The 16,424-nt window shown below is 37.0% G+C and overlaps 1 protein-coding gene and 1 pseudogene across 3 annotated transcripts in view; one reads left to right on the top strand and one right to left on the bottom strand.

The window, feature by feature from the left end:
- CCPG1 (cell cycle progression 1) overlaps positions 1–16,424 on the bottom strand; it is a 39,479-nt gene that overhangs the window by 12,368 nt on the left and 10,687 nt on the right. For 2 of the 3 annotated variants that reach the window (XM_065940552.1, XM_065940553.1), the window contains exons 2-7: positions 10,394–10,462; positions 7,429–7,549; positions 5,690–5,766; positions 4,496–4,700; positions 2,353–2,448; positions 309–560 (exon numbers count right to left, since the gene is read on the bottom strand). In XM_065940552.1, the coding sequence (XP_065796624.1) occupies positions 309–560; positions 2,353–2,448; positions 4,496–4,700; positions 5,690–5,766; positions 7,429–7,549; positions 10,394–10,453 (811 nt within the window). In that variant the 5' untranslated portion in view covers positions 10,454–10,462. The remainder of the gene's footprint in view (positions 1–308; positions 561–2,352; positions 2,449–4,495; positions 4,701–5,689; positions 5,767–7,428; positions 7,550–10,393; positions 10,463–16,424) is intronic. The other variant, XM_065940554.1, reaches the window with a different exon arrangement.
- LOC136172097 (small nuclear ribonucleoprotein Sm D1 pseudogene) lies at positions 9,742–10,312 on the top strand (annotated as a pseudogene).

The raw sequence follows: 16,424 nt of genomic DNA, 5'->3' as shown, positions 1-16,424 counted from the left end.
TGAAGGTAGAATTGAGCACCAATTACTGTGACATTCATTTCAAATGTAACATATAGTTACAAATGGAACTTAAATAATCCTCCTAATAATATGTGTATGAACAGCCCTTACATTTCTTAAATACTGTTTCATTTAAGTGCAAACAGCTTTGTGAGGGAACACTATCCCGATTTTCCACAAGAAAACTAAGGCTTAAACAGGTACAAGTTTTCTAAGGTCATATATTTCAAGGATGACACTGAAAACAGCTCCCAGAATGCCTCACTCTTCACCATCAGTTTATATATAACAAATTTGCAAATATTTACCATAGAAATGTCCAAATCCCATGCTGATCGCAATCACCAAAGCAAGTATAACACATTTATTGAGACCACTACTGAACTGCCGTTTACATAGCTCCTGAGGGGGTTCAGGCTCTTGTTCAGCAAGTAGCCTTTCTTCAGATTCTGAACTAGACATAGTCTTCTTTCTGGCACGACGTCGTCTAAAGGTCGGACTGGGCTGATGGCTGGTTTCATCACTGCTTGATTCGTCATCGCTAGGCTGAGATGAAAATACTATTTTAAAAAGAAAAATGGAGATAAATATTAAATATTTTAGAAAGCTTTCCTGGTAAATATGATTTAGAATGCCATCCCTACATGCCTTTTTACATAAGACAGCCAAGAACAAAAACAACACAACAGAAACAAAACTTAAATTTTCAAATTTATCAACATAAAGCCCAAGATTTCAACTGTGATACCTAAGACTTTTTTAACTAAATTGTGTGCTGCTGAGCGTCTGGTTTTGGTTTTTTTCTTTTTTTAACCTCCCTTATACTTCACACCATTAAAACAATCATTCTCATAGCCTATTAAGTTTCACTGCCTATTAAGTTTCACTGCTATTAGTGCCACAAATGCTATTTCTTGAAGTAGGTGGGAAAAAAAAAAACTCTCTCTCTTCAATTTAATTTCAAATGGAGGTAATTTAAGCTCAATTGTTTAAGGAACAGAGGGAAGTATATAAGCAGTTCCTGTGATTTAAAAAAGACAATAACTACCAAAAGTTTCCCTGAGTGTACTAGCCCCTAATTTTATTTCCATCCTATGAGCCCCAAATCAAGGTTCAAAGCACTATAGTTTAACCCAGGCTTCCAGAAGTCAGATGAGCCCTTCCCTTCGACTGCCACTCTTACTAGAAGGTTATTAATTTTACCCTCTAGTAAATATGTCAGCATGAGGAAGTGACACAACAGCTATCTCCGATATTAAGGACTAGTCTTGTGCTGCTCCTTTATGAAAAGAATAATATAGAACAACAAATAGAAAAAAAAAATCACAAGAAATCTCAAATACTAGAAGCATATTCATTGGAAAAAACCATCTTCAGTTTTTTCAAATGTATTATTTCTTACTGTTGTCCCATATATCAATAAACTATATGCTGACACAGATTACATGACTCATAATGATTTCCAAAGGCCAGGGAGAAGGAAAAAAAAAAGCACTACAAGTAAGAATAAAATGTGAACATAAATTTGATACAAAGAGCTCCAAAAACCACAAACATCCATGCTTCAAAAAAGCAAAACACTTCAGAAGACAGGGTATCCATGCCACAGCAAAGTTGCTGACTCAAGTTAAACAATACTTTCAAAAGCTGGATCACAGAGAATTCGATTGACTCTCACACTTACAACAATAAACACATAGGCAGAAGGCACTACTGAATGAATGAATATTCCTAACAGTTAAAGAGAGAGGTGTCACTGAGAGATCTTTGGGTCAAAACCCTTATGCCCATCATGTTTATCTGGTTACTCTTGATCACTAGTTTTTCCAAGATGTCATCGCCTCAGCTGTGAGCTTACATTCTTGGACAAAGAGAAAGAAAGGAAGACTTAAACAAAGCATTACACAATATAAAGGCATTCATGATCATGGCTGGAGTACTTAATTCAGACTTTCTCACATAATTAAGATGGGTAAATATAAAAACAAACCATTTGTCAATTTCTTAAATTTTCAATTCTACGTTGACTTATTGCTTTCATTATGCATTCTAAGTAAACAGACAGGGCTGGCCCAAATGAAAAAATTCACATTCTTATCTAATGCTTCCATCTTTTTTAACCCATACATATGACAGCTGAGATTCTTTTAAAGCATAATTTGGCCTACAGTCCAAGATGCAAGCAATGCAAAGGCATGCAAAAAGCTTAGCCAGCTTTATTACAAGATCAATTTTGAACACCTGTTCAGAGTATCACAGATTACAATAGATATCTTTAAAGCACTAAGTAAATAGTAAATGTGACTAGGAACACTCAGCTCTAGAAAAGCTGATCAGATTTAGTCACACCACCTTGGAAAGTGAGTTGGCTAGGAACGTGGTGTTTCAGCTGATCATCCCATCCCCTTATCCATTCAGGAATCTTCCACAGCTTCTCCCACCATCTTTCTTTTGTGAATAAACAGGGGAAAAAAGATGTATAAAGCTTTATTACAAAGAATAAAAAGGAAAAAGAGAATTGAAAAATACTTATTTTATTTATCACTTAATATGATCACATCCTCCATCAAAATCTAATAATCATGACTTTTTAAAAAACACATACAACACAAACTTTTATACAACTACCAACTCTGCTTCCTTACGGGAGGAGAGGGTCATATGGAGGGACTGGGAAATGTTCTTACACCAACGAAAAGACTACTGCCACAAGAATCTAATTTGTAAGAAGAAAAAAAAAGAAGTTGAAATTCTATAGAGATGGAGAAGACAGGGAAAGGGAAAAAACAAACAAAACTAAGCAACAGATGGCAGGAAATTTTACCAACCAAGAAAAAATCTGCTAAGGGAAGAGAACAAAAATTCTTAACAACTGATGTATATAGACTATTTTCAACATAGTCCAAAATGTTATTTTAAATTATTTTTTAGCATTTCTTTTACTGAAATAACTCCCTGGGAAGGAGAACAATGCATAAAAATACACCTAAAAAATATTCTGTTTAAGTGAATCTGTAGAATTCTAGGAAGTTCAAGTTCAAAAAGGAGATTAAAACTAGCATAATGTGCTTTGACGTACTGAAGTTCATGGAAATACAATCAACAGTGTGTGGCATCATTTATTAAATGTCTACTTGAACTCTTCCGCAATGCTCCTGGCTTCAATCTGACTACACATCTGGCCCACAAATATTCTCAAATTAAATCAGCATCTGGTTTAACCCCACTTGAATTTTATTAGCTTAAATTGGAATACCAGAATTCCCACAGTCTGATTCTGGCAAATGAAACAAAGACTGGTAAAATCGAAGAAAATGATCTGAAATAAAATACTACACGCATCTGTTTTTGCACCAAATTAGGAAATTCTTATTAACACTAGCAATGCCCCAAGTGCCTCTCCCATAATCCACCCTAAATCATAATTGGGGGTTAATAACCTTTGGTTCAATATAGATTTCTCTTATTTTCCGTAACTTTGTATTTAAATATTTATATTACCTAAGATGTTACATATGTCCCTAAAACTGAGCCAAAGAATCACAGAAGGAATTAGCTCAGTAACTCACATTTCACCTCCAAATGATTCTGTCTGAACAACAGGCATTAACTGCATTAAGCGAAAGCGAAGCGAAAGTCGCTCAGTCGTGTCCGACTCTTTGCAACTCCATGGACTGTCCATGGAATTCTCTAGGCCAGAATACTGGAGTGGGTAGCCTTTCCCTTCTCCAGGGGATCTTCCCAACCCAACAATCGAACCCAGGTCTCCCGCAAGGAGAGACCCAAGAACACTGGAGTGGGTAGCCTATCCCTTCTCCAGCGGATCCTCCCGACCCAGGAATAGAACCGGGGTCTCCTGCATTGCAGGCAGATTCTTTACCAACTGAGCTGTCAGGGAAGCCCAACTGCATTAAGAATGTGACTTATAATAGGTACATTTTCATAACTCAGTCTAAAGTGAAAGATCCCAATTTGGGGGCTTCAGGACACTCCTGTTTTGCCAGTTCCTTAAATCCTGTTTGGCACATGATAGCACACAAAAAATGATTGTTGAGTGACTGATAATTAAATGGATCTGGAAGGCTCAAAAAAAGTTTCTTTCACTGTTTCTATAATAAAAAATTTGTATACCACTGTAACTCAAGATCTTAACATTCTCCTACTTTTTAGGTATAATGGCTCAATCTCCCACTCCTAAAGACCTAAAAATTGTCGAATGCATTTTGAAGTGTTTGAGACATCAATAAATCTCTTAAAGCTATTTTTTTTCCTTCTTTTAATGATAAAAGATGGTATTTATTGGACTACTGTGCTCTAGGCCCTGGGTTTAGGAAAACACTAGATAAAATGGTAGATTTTTACAGAAAATTTTCTTGCATTTTACCCAAATATAGTCATAGCTTTGAGATTTAGGGTCAGAAAACCAGTCATTATATACAATGTGATCATAGGAGTCCTAAGCTTCCAATCAGTCTATTCGCTATGCAGTTCTTACCCGTTTCTGGCTGACAAAACGTATACTGGCTGCTAGAGGAAGAGCCCATGTTAAAGTCTTCTGGACTCTCTGCTTCTTTAACGATTATTACTTCTTCTTGATTTCCAATGTCTTCTAACTTAGGTGGCTCAAGTGTAACAATATCAGAATCATCACTGACAGTTCCAAAATAGAGATTGTCATCAGGTAACTTCTCTTCCTCTCCCTTTAGAATCAGAACCATAATTTTAGAGACATATTCAACAAATATGTATGGCCCTTACATCTTCTAAGTATACTTAAGTAGCACGATGATTGAGTTTAAAATAAGTCCTGCTCAATAGGAAAGGATTATTCAAGAATAGACTCATCTTTCAGTCTGAAGACACCATCAAACCTGACAGCAACTCTCTCTCAGAATTAAATCAAACTGCTTGCCTACCATTCATTCCTGCAGGAGTTGAGAAACAAATTCATCTTTCAAACCCAAAGTTCACAAAAAGAAGAGGATTCATTTCTCACCAGTACTATGGGTTTATTTGGGTTGTAATAAATAAATATGGGTTTATTTATATGGTCAGGAAACCCATAAAAGATTGATTAAATTTTTCTAATAAACTTCAACAGCTATAACATGTAAAGATCATCCAGCTATTTAGTTTCTTTGAGCAATTATTGTTGCTTTATTATATTTGATCAATACAGTATTATATTTGATACACAGCTGCACTTAAGAATGTTTTTTTGCCACTTTATTTTTTTAATTGAAGGATAATTGCTTTACAGAATTCTGTGGTTTCCTGTCAAACATCAACAAGAATCAGCCATAGGTACACAGAAGTCAAGTAAAATGCCAAAGGACAAGATTTAGTTTGTTCTCAAGTTTGAAAACTAACTTTCATTTAACATATGAATCCTTAATTTCTCAATATAATTCAAGAATGCAATATATTTCCAAAGAAAATATTAGATGTTAAAAGAATAAATCTTTAATACATTATCAAGAAATCACTTTACTAAATTAAAAGACAGTTCACTTACTTAGGCATTAAAATGGAAGCTAACTTTAACTTTAAAACTGACCAACCTACGAACCCAAATTTTTCAACAAAAGCTATTTATAGGAACAAAATGCACAAACAGAAATGGCAGCTTTAATTAGTATTCTCTAAGAATTACTGTTTATCAAATATCCAGAGTAAAACACAAGGTTACCTCAAGTGCTGACTTCATTTCCTCCAAACCAGGATAAGTAGCTCCTCCCAGTAACACTGTGCCATTTTGGCTGCTCTCTGACATAAAGTAAAGATCAATTTAATTATATTTCACCAACTTTTTATAGTCTGCATATATTATAATATGGATAAATAAAATCTATTCCTCATTTTTAAAGTGGATGTAATGAAAAGCTACATGCAATTATAACAATTACTCTATTGTTGTTAAAAATATCTCTGCATTTCAAATATAACTACTGGAAATTGTTGAGATAATTTTAGTGAACTGAACTCATTTAAAAATTTACAAAACCATAATGTCTAAATAAACAATCTCTACTTTACAATTCTAAAGTACTTAAGCCAAGGTGTTTATAAAAACCTGTTAATATGGAAAACTCAGTCTCAGATCAGTAAGAGTGCATTTCCTGAATTCTTAGTCTATTCAAAATTCCTAAATGTACCACTATTCTAATGACTGTCAATGCCTGGTAACACAAGGATCAAAACTATGACTTCAAATTACAAATTCTTTATAATAAAAAATGGACTATAAAAAACAATGACTTGAATACAGAAAAACAAAATAATGTCACCATAACAGATATATTTTATAAGAAACTTATAAGAAAAAATATACAGATTAGTTTATAAAGTCATATTTTTAATGAAAAAGGCTGAAAAATTTTAATAGAAGCTAAAAGCGAAAACAGTACATAATAAGCACCAGGTTTTATGCAAAACATGCACTGTTGGTATAACATTATCTCCAGAATCAAAAGAATTATAGATGGCTTTGAATTTTTGGTCATCCTTTGTTTTTCTATCTTAAGTATGTATTTTTCATTATCTAACTCCTCCAAAATAACAAAAGGAAAAAAAAAAAGAAACCACCATTTGTGCATGTGATATAGCCCCAACAGAATATTAATTTGGAGATAAGACTCCTCAACAAAGTTGGTCTTGGGTCCAAGGACCCCTGAGGAAGTATGGAAAAAAATTTTTATAACACGTATCTAAAGATATGCATTTCTTTGAAAAGACCACGCAGTTTTCAGATTCTCAAAATCTGACCGATGAAAGATGAAAATCACTGTTCAAATAAGAAAAGCAATCAACACATGGGCTGAAAACAAGATTTACAGGCATAAATCTTTTATACTTCTGGCCTTAACACATCCACTTTATTCTCCTGAAGGAGAAATGTCCTGTTTACATTTTAATGCAATTAAAAAAAAAAACTTTAAGTAATTTAAATATGAAGATACATTAATTATTTGGGTTTAATTCTCTGTATAATTAATGTGGGCATCAAATCCCATAAAAGAATATATAACATCAATGCAATACAGTAGTTAAATACCATTCACTACCTATAACCAAAGGTACTCTGAAGTGTGGTAACCATAGAAGAGTTGAGTAAACCCCTTCTGATGAATAAATAATTCTATGTATCAATAGTCTTAATCAAGATTAATAATATTTGGTTACCAACTACACTAGCAGTATCAAACATTCATACAGAAGCCCACTATAGCTACCAACAAGGCCCCTGGGCAGGTTGGTGCCACTGGGTTCTTTAGGCCTGCCCACCACATCACACTAAAATTCTAGTCTTTCAGTGACCTGCTGGTTTAGACCAGCCAGAAAGGCTGCTCACCTAGAAAGAAGACAAGATTCATGTTGCTCACATATCCTATCAAGAAAAACAAAAAAATCAGACTTCTTTAAACTTACCTCCCTGCTCTAACTGCAATTCTTGCAGCTCTTCTTGTGATAAAGATGCACATTCTGGAGTGGGCTCACAGCTGTCACTAGTTGTGCCATGTTCAGAATTCACCATCTCTATATCAGACCCCTAGAGAAAAAATGATAATCAGTTAATTGTCTATCAGCTACCCAAAGCTAGATTTCACTACCTGTAGATGCTTCCATTATTAAAAGTCCCAGATGCTGCCATATTCCAAAGGGAACAGTATCTACTGCTTTTGTTCAACTTAGTCCATAAAACTTACAGCAAGCAAACAGCAGAAAGGAGCCACAGGTTTAGACTCTGAAAGAAGTCAGTCCAGAAGTCAAATACTCTAACTGCACTATAAGCCCAAGAGTCAATCTGAATACCAGAGGATTTCTACATTTAGCTATTTCTATTTATTAATCTGCTTCTACTCAACATTTATGGAACTACTCTAGCCAAGGCATTTTGCTAGGTGTCACAGAGTATAAAAAACTGAAATCTAAAATTCATATTTAAAGCCCATTCAGAGAAACAGCCACAAGTAAATATTAATAACTACTTATTACAACATCTGACTAAAAAATTTTACGGGCATACATTAAAATTAACCTATTAGATTAATACGGCAGGCTATAGTCCATAGGGTTGCAAGAGTCAGACATGACTTAGCGACTAAACCACCACCACCATTACACTAATAGAGTAAACGTTCTCTGTAAAAGTAGACTCTTCTTAATTCTTCCAAGGTTTTTACTTTGATGTCAGATTGTCTTTTCTGTAATAAATGTGTATCTTAATAGATTTTCTTTCTCATCTTAATTAGCAAAATAAGTTATCCAAAAATGACTCAGTCTCTCTCCAGATCCCTCCCTCAATCTTCCTATAGTTTACTGATCATGAAATTAAAAGGTCTGAGTTCTCCTGAAATATGTAACTCAACATAACTAAAAAACTTCATTAAAGGAGCGAGTTTGAGTTGAATCCTAAAGAGAATTCTGAATTTAAGATTTTGGGCTTGCTAAAGTGGCAGAAGAACAGCAGTAACAGACACAAGGTTTGGGTTGAATTCTGAGTCATTAGGGAGACCAGTCCTGGCCTCAGTCAAAAAGGTGGCAATGGTAAAGAAAAAGGAAATACACGTAAGAGACATTAGCAAGAAAGAACAGAAGCTGATTAACAAGATATGGAGGGAAGAGGGATAAAGGTACAAATATAATCAACGTGTGACAAGGTACCTCTACTACAGAACACCCAAATGGCACACTTGGCTACATGCCAGAGCGGTTTGCGTTCTTACTTCACACTGAAGATTCCCACAACTGCCTTGCTCCTACACTGTTAATTATCCTTGAAGGAGTAATTGTTGCTATGAGAGTTGATCTAAGCTTCGGAGAAACACGTTAAAAATAGAAAAGTCATTTATTTAAAAAAATAAAAGAAGAAGAAACAAAAGAAACCACTCAACTTTAACTAGTACAGCTGCTAAGGAATGTTTAAACTTGCAGAAAGTTTGGTTAATGTTGTTGTCTAGAAGACATGACTAACCAATTGTCTAAACATTAAATTATCAGGGCAATTGTAAAAAAAATACCATTTAAAATTTTTATTGATGCAGGAAAATAAGTGAAGCCTAAGAGGCTGGGAAAAAACAGGGAAACTATAGATAAATCCGTTAACACATTATAGAGGTATAGATAATTTTTATCCTTTTGCTTCTGTTTATCACTATTTTATGATTTTTTTCTGTAATTAACATACATTACCATTGTGAGAGAATTAATATTTACTATGTACTGTCATATAACATTATATTTCTGTAATAAAATTCATTTTGTGACAGAGTTATAGTCATAGTCTTTTTTCCTGTGAAGTTCTGCAATGATAACAAAGTAACGTAACACAACACAGAAGGAACACGTGTTCTTCATGCTCCTTTCTAGCCTGTTTAAATGCACTCGCTGATGTTTTCTAGCTACATAATCTTGGCCAAATTACTAAGCTTTGGTCTTCTCAACTATGAAATGAGAATGAAAATGTATGCCACAGAGGGTTGCTTAAAATTATATGAGAACATAAGTAAAGCACAAGGCCTGACCAATAAGCCCTCAGTAAGTATCTGCCTACTGTCTTAAAGTTGAGGAAACCAATGTACATTAAGATGCTGCCTCATGAAGAGTTTTCAGCAGTGAGTGTAATGCAGGAGGGAAAATGTCCAAGTCCTAGATCAGTGGAATCTTATGTATAAATGTAAAAAACTAACAGCCTTCAAAGAACCCAGTTTACATCATTATTAATATTATAATACGGCCGCTAGGATGAAGCTCGTGAGATTTTTTATGAAATTGAGTCACGAAACTGTAACCATTGAATTAAAGAATGGAACACAGGTCCATGGAACAATCACAGGTGTAGATGTCAATATGAATACGCATCTTAAAGCAGTGAAAATGACCCTGAAGAACAGAGAGTCGGTACAGCTGGAGACACTGAGTATCCGAGGAAATAACATCCGGTATTTCATTCTGCCGGACAGCTTACCTCTGGACACCCTACTCGTGGATGTGGAACCGAAGGTGAAGTCTAAGAAAAGGGAAGCTGTTGCAGGAAGAGGCCGAGGCCGAGGAAGAGGACGTGGCCAAGGCCGAGGCAGAGGAAGAGGGGGTCCTAGGCGATAATGTCTCTCAAGACTACTATTTCAAAGTAGTGGGGAAGGAAGACTGATCTATGACAGAGGAAGACTATGAGGCCAAGGCAGAGGAATTTGAAGTCCTAAGCAATAATGTTCCTGGAGCTTACTGTTTCACAGGAGTGGATGTTCAAGTTTTTTGTACAGGCTTTGTTTGTAGCAGTTTTTAATAAACACAGATGTAACACAAAAAACAAAAACAACAACAAAAAACAAACAAACAAAAAAAAAACATTATAATACTACACGCTGTCTTACAAAAAATATTAAATACATACCTCATGATTGATGACAGTCCAACCACAAGATGAATCACTGTCACTGGAGTTCTCAGACATTTTTTGGGTCTACAAATACAAAAACATATTGATATGTGGAAAACATTCTAAAAAATTCTATAGGCAGCACAGTATGTAACTGGTTTACTGCCTCCCAGGTGAAACTGAGGCAACCCACCCATTGATTTACCAGACAGGACAAGTTCGCATATCAATATGAACAAATACAACCAAACTTAGATTCCCCTGAGCCAAAATAGTCAGATGGTTGTACTGTGGAATGAAGACGCAAGTAGGATCTGAAAGAAAATGCAGGATTTGGTCAGGCAGAGAAACAAGGCTGAGGAAGAAAAATCGGACTGTAAGGAAGTCAACTGTTGAGAGGATGATGAATTCATCATTCTAGGGGACAGTCAGCTAGAGTAATAGTCTACGCTTTCAGTGGACTGTACACTGTGAAAATCATGGCTGAGGAAACCACATAGGGAAACTGGAAGAGTTAAAAGGCCAAGCAAAATGAAGTCCATTGTGTTTGTCATCAATCATGAAGCAGTTAATATTTTCAAGCAGGGAAGGAAGATGATCAAATGGTTTTAAAGAAAATAACCATGTTGGTAATGCTTCAGTTAGATTAAAACATGAGAAGAAAAAGACCAGAAGTGGATCCCAAAGTTGTGGAAATTGGCAATAACATAGACTTTACTCTAGCTGACTGTTCCCCACTCATAATTCTCTCAACAGTTGACTTCCTCACAGATAGATTGTTCTTCCTCACCTTTGTTTCTCTGCGTGTTCGAATCCTACATTTTCTTTCAGATCCAGTTTGTCCCTTCATTCCACAATATGACCATCTAACTACTTTGGTTCAGGAGGATCTCCTTGTCTTGCCAGGACTAGACAGACTCAAGTCCTAAATCAGAACACACTGGTCACTTTACCTGGTTTATTCTTCCCTTGCTATCTAAACTCCTACTTAAATTTCAAAACTAAGCTCATTAAAGTGCTGTTTCTATACATACCTTATAAATGTTTCTGTTATTGCATATATCCTGGGAATCCATTATATCCCAGCTGATGGTTAGTGTTTTAACGGAACTCTACTGTAGATAATATAGAACTAAGGCACAAATGAGAACAGGGCAAAAAAATATAGACTTGAACCATTCATCAGTGATTCTGAAAACTCATAAATTAATATTTTAAAAAGAGAAGATACGGAGAGGTGGTTGGTCACTAATAATACAAAATAAGTATGTTTTCAGACAAATTATTCAAAATCTAGAATAAGACATAAAGATAACTGTGTGACTTTTAATATCACACTAGACAGAATGTTTTACAGTAAGTTTACCTGAGGTAAACCGATTGTTTGATTTACAACTAATTAGGGCCCAGGCAGTTTCTAAATTTAAAGACAACTCTGTAAAATAAACAAAAAAAACTATTACAGTGAAATACATGTTTTCTGTCTAGTAGAAAATACTATCCCCCAAAGGCTCAGTCTAAATCCCTATAGGCTATTAACCAATTTTATATTTTAGCAATTTTATTTCAGCATTCCTTATTCAATTGACTACATAAAGCCCAATTTCTCATTGAACCAGTTTTCACAAGTCTTAAAAAAACTTTCTGATATTACTATTTGTATGTGAATTGTTTTGTAACAGCTTAAAAGTTGCAGGTTAACATATGAGACTGCACAGAGACTGATTAGTTAACTTGGCAGAAGAAAGAACGGTCAAAGCAGGCTTTACAAATGTCGGTTGGTAAGGTTTTTAGACACGCTGCTGCTGCTAAGTTGCTTCAGTCATGCTAGACGGCATGTTTTTTAACTGAATGGCAAAAATTTTTTAATTGAGAGATATCACAAAAAAAATTAAGGTCTAGTTCCTCATTAAGAACAACAACAAAATGACACGGAAAAATTTCCCAAGAGATAATGAGGAAAGCACTACGGAAACAAAGGCAGAAAAACAATGACCTGTGGGATACAAAGAATCAATGCAATATTCCATGAAAGAGATGAGCACCTAAATTTAACCAGTATTGACAAAGGGAGAAAGAAGATGAGGAGGAGTTAGAGATTTGAGAAGACAAAGTTGAAAGATTTTTAAAGAACTGAATAACCAAATACAGAAGGGAGAACATATAGGATATTTTGGTTTAACTATTTGGAAAAATCATTCTACACAGAACAAGTAGGGAGGGCTTCGAGATTAAGAAAATGCTGAAGCCTGAAAAGGCATTCATTCTTCACCGTGTGAAAGCCCCTCTTCCCTCTGCAAATACCCACTTCTGAACCTCCTCTAGTAGCTATGGTTTTTCCAGTAGGCCTGTATGGATGTGAAAGCTAGACTATAAAGAAAGCTGAGTGCTTTTGAACAGTTGGTGTTAGAGAAGACTCTTGAGAGTCCCTTGGACAGCAAGAAGATCCAACCAGTCAATCCTAAAGGAAATCAGCTCTGAATATTCACTGGAAGGACTGATGCTGAAGCTGAAATTCCAATACTTTGGCCACCTGATGCAAAGAACTGACTCACTGGAAAAGGCCCTGCTGCTGGGAAAGATTGAAGGTAGAAGGAGAAGGGGACAAGAGAGGATGAGATGGTTGGATGTCATCACTGATGCAATGGACATGACTTTGAGTAGGCTCCGGGAGTTGGTGGTGGACAGGGAAGCCTGGCATGCTGCAGTCCATGGGGTTGCAAAGAGTCAGACATGACTGAGCGAAGAAACTGAACTGAGTAGCCCATGGGCTTCCCTGGAAGCTCAGTTGGTAAAGAATCCGCCTGCAATGCAAGAGACCCCAGTTCAATTCCTGGGTCGGGAAGGTGCCCTGGAGAAGGGACAGGCTGCCTACTCCAGTACTCTTGGGCTTCCCTGGTGGCTCAGACAGTAAAGAACCTCCTTGTAAACGCGGATACCTGGGTTCGATCCCTGGGTTGGGAAGATCCCCTGGAGGAGGGTATGGCAATCCACTCCAAAATCCTTGCCTGGAGAACCCCCATGGACAGAGGTGCCTGGCGGGCTACAGTCCACGGACTTGCAAAGAGTCGGACATGACTGAACAACTAAGCACAGCACAGAAGCCCGTACCCCACGCTGTCCCACCTCACCCCCCGGGACGTCCCAGTGCAGATCGTGGCTTGCACACAGGCAACCTGGGAAAACTTCAGGGACAACAGACCTCAGTCAGTCAGTTCAGTCACTCTTGTCATGTTGGACTCTGCAACCCCCTGGACTGCAGCACGCCAGGCTTTCTGGTCAGAGATATTTAATGGTCTGTATCTCTTACCCTTATCTAGGTAATTTCCACTTAAACAGATAGTCCGCAGATAGTTATTTGTTTACCAATCAATAATTCTAATTGTTCTGGAGATAAAGACAAGATTTCAAAAGAAAGCTACATACACTGTTAAACTGGGACTTTTTATCATATTTAAATTTCTCAAATCTAGGAGCCCACTTTAATCAGATCTCTGTTTAATTCTTCTTACTTGCCCTGGAGAAAGAATAAGCTTGACATCTAGCCCAAATGAGGAAAAAAAGATTCCCTGTTGGCCATAACTCCAAGAGTCTGGAGAAGCAAAAATCACAGCCCTATTAAAGAATCCTCTTAATTCAGATGTTTTCAAAAATTTGTGTGCACTACAAGTAAAATTTTAGAAAGTAAATTTCTAAGCCCCATTCTAGACACACTGACTCTGAAAGCCTCTATCAATTACAAATTGGCACTTGCCAAGAGCGTCCGCCAGTGACTGAACAACAACAGAATTTGCCATCTGCCTTTGTGGAGACTGAACCCTGTGCTGTTGCAGCTGTTAACATTAAACACCCTCTGAGGCCATTCAGGATGGAGTGAGGCACTCTGTGCTCCAGGGAATCTGGTGTCTTTAGATAGGTCTTTAGATAGTAAAAGGCGGGCTTGATTGCACTGAACTCCCCTTCACCAAAATCTTACATATCAACTTTCCCCGACTACCTCTTTGGAGCAGTCTCTCAAAGCTATCTGAGGTGCTGTCTCTTAGGTTGCAGTTCTCATTTTGTCCCAAGTAAAACTTAATCGCGACTCTCAAATTGTGCATCTTTTTTCACTGACACTCATTGCATTTGAACCTCCTCACTACAGAGTTATCTGCTTAAAATGGTATTTTGTCATTCCTTAAAAATGTTAAGATTTTCATAGTCTTAAAGATAATGCTCACAGACCTTAAATACTGAGTGTTTTGTCTCCAGCATCTCATCCCCTCTTCATTCCTTCCTTTTCCCCTTAACCTTTTCAAATAACCTAAAAAACTTAGCTTTCTCTTAACTCAGGCACTCTGCATATTCTGATCTCAGTTCCTCACCCCCTTACTTCCACCTAAACTCTGGTATCCACTCTTCTATCTCAGCTAAGGCATCACTCTCTGAACCATTTCCTGACCCCATCCCCTGTTCCACTTCGACGGGCTTACTAATAATAACTTAAAAGTTATAAAGCTAAGGGTATACTTTATGAAGATGATAAACCTGAAGCCCTTTTCCAGACTCAAGTGAAAGTGAAGTCGCTCAGTCGTGTCCGACTTTTTGCAACCCCATGGACTGCAACCTACCAGGCTCCTCCGTCCATGGGATTTTCCAGGCAAGAATACTGGAGTGGGTTGCCATTTCCTTCTCCAGGGGATTTTCCCAATCCAGGGATCAAACCCAGGTCTCCCGCATTGTAGGCAGATGCTTTTACCATCTGAGCCACCAGGGAAGTTCCAGACTCAGGCTTCCTTTTATTCCTCAGGGTAGTTTCTTATCCCAATTTCCAGCTACGGATTTTCCCAGTGCTTTTTGGATGATTATTTGTCGATTTCTCAGCATCTATAAGACTAAGATCATCTTCCTGCTGCTCTTCCTGTTTCTATCTCAGAGAAGAGCATTAACCAAAAATATGGTTATAAGCAAAACCCACGAAACATCAGGTCAAAAATCCTAGATTTAAGGATAACTACATTTGAAATGGGCTTCCCGGGTGGTTCAGACAGTAAAGAAGCCACCTGCAATGAGGGAGACCTGAGTTCGATTCCTGGGTCGGGAAGATCCCCTGGAGGGCATGGCAATCCACTCCAGTATTCCTGCCTGGAGAATCCCCATGAACAGAGGAGCCTGGCGGGCTACAGTCCATAGGGTAGCAAAGAGTTGGACACAACTGAGCTTCTCAGCACAGCACATTTGAAAAACTAAAACTTTGCCTTGACCCAAGTCTAAGTCTTCATGCACTTACTAATTCAACTTCATAATTTCTCACTTCAATTACAGTGACAATTCTCTTAACAGATCTCTGCTTACAGTGTCAAATTCCTCTCTGGTTACTCCTTCCCAAGGCTGCCCCTACTATGTTTATCCTACAACATAAATCTGATCACTTAATCACTTAAAACTGCTCTCCACTGCCTTCAAGACAAGTCTCCGAACTCTTTTATAATAAGAACCTCCAGAACGAATTCTTGAAAGTGACTTTCACTTCATAAGAAATCCTATGGAACATTTCTTCACAGCGTGAAAGATTTGTAGAACTCTATGGAAGAGAATTTGACACTAAGCATTACAAATATGTGGCTTCAATAGAGAATATAGCACATTCTAGTCATATTAGGATGTACATTTATTACACGAATTCTCACATCTCCTTTATGAAGCTTCTTAAGGTAGAAGGATTATACTACACTAGTATAATCACGCTCTCCAGCATGGGCCTATAGTTGGTACCATTTTAAATTCATTCCTTTATCCATCTGCTCATTCAATGTTTATTCAGCTCTTAGCACATGTGAGATACTGAAAATATATCAATGTATAAAGCAAATAAGAGTTTTGCCAACCTGGAGCTTAAATTCTATCAGTAAAACTTTATCTGAGCCCTGTGCTCCAGGAAAGCAAGGAAGGTTGAGAAATGTCCCCATCCTGTTTTGTGTTCTGACAAATAGCTAAATTGCAAAGGACCAGCCTGCCCTCAAAAAACCTCAGGCTAGACTTCCACCCATCCTGAGCCCCTTATTTC

The sequence above is a fragment of the Muntiacus reevesi genome, chromosome 7 (assembly GCF_963930625.1).
Source record: "Muntiacus reevesi chromosome 7, mMunRee1.1, whole genome shotgun sequence".
Taxonomy (NCBI): Eukaryota; Metazoa; Chordata; class Mammalia; order Artiodactyla; family Cervidae; genus Muntiacus; species Muntiacus reevesi.
This window is presented reverse-complemented; position numbering and strand designations above follow the sequence as displayed.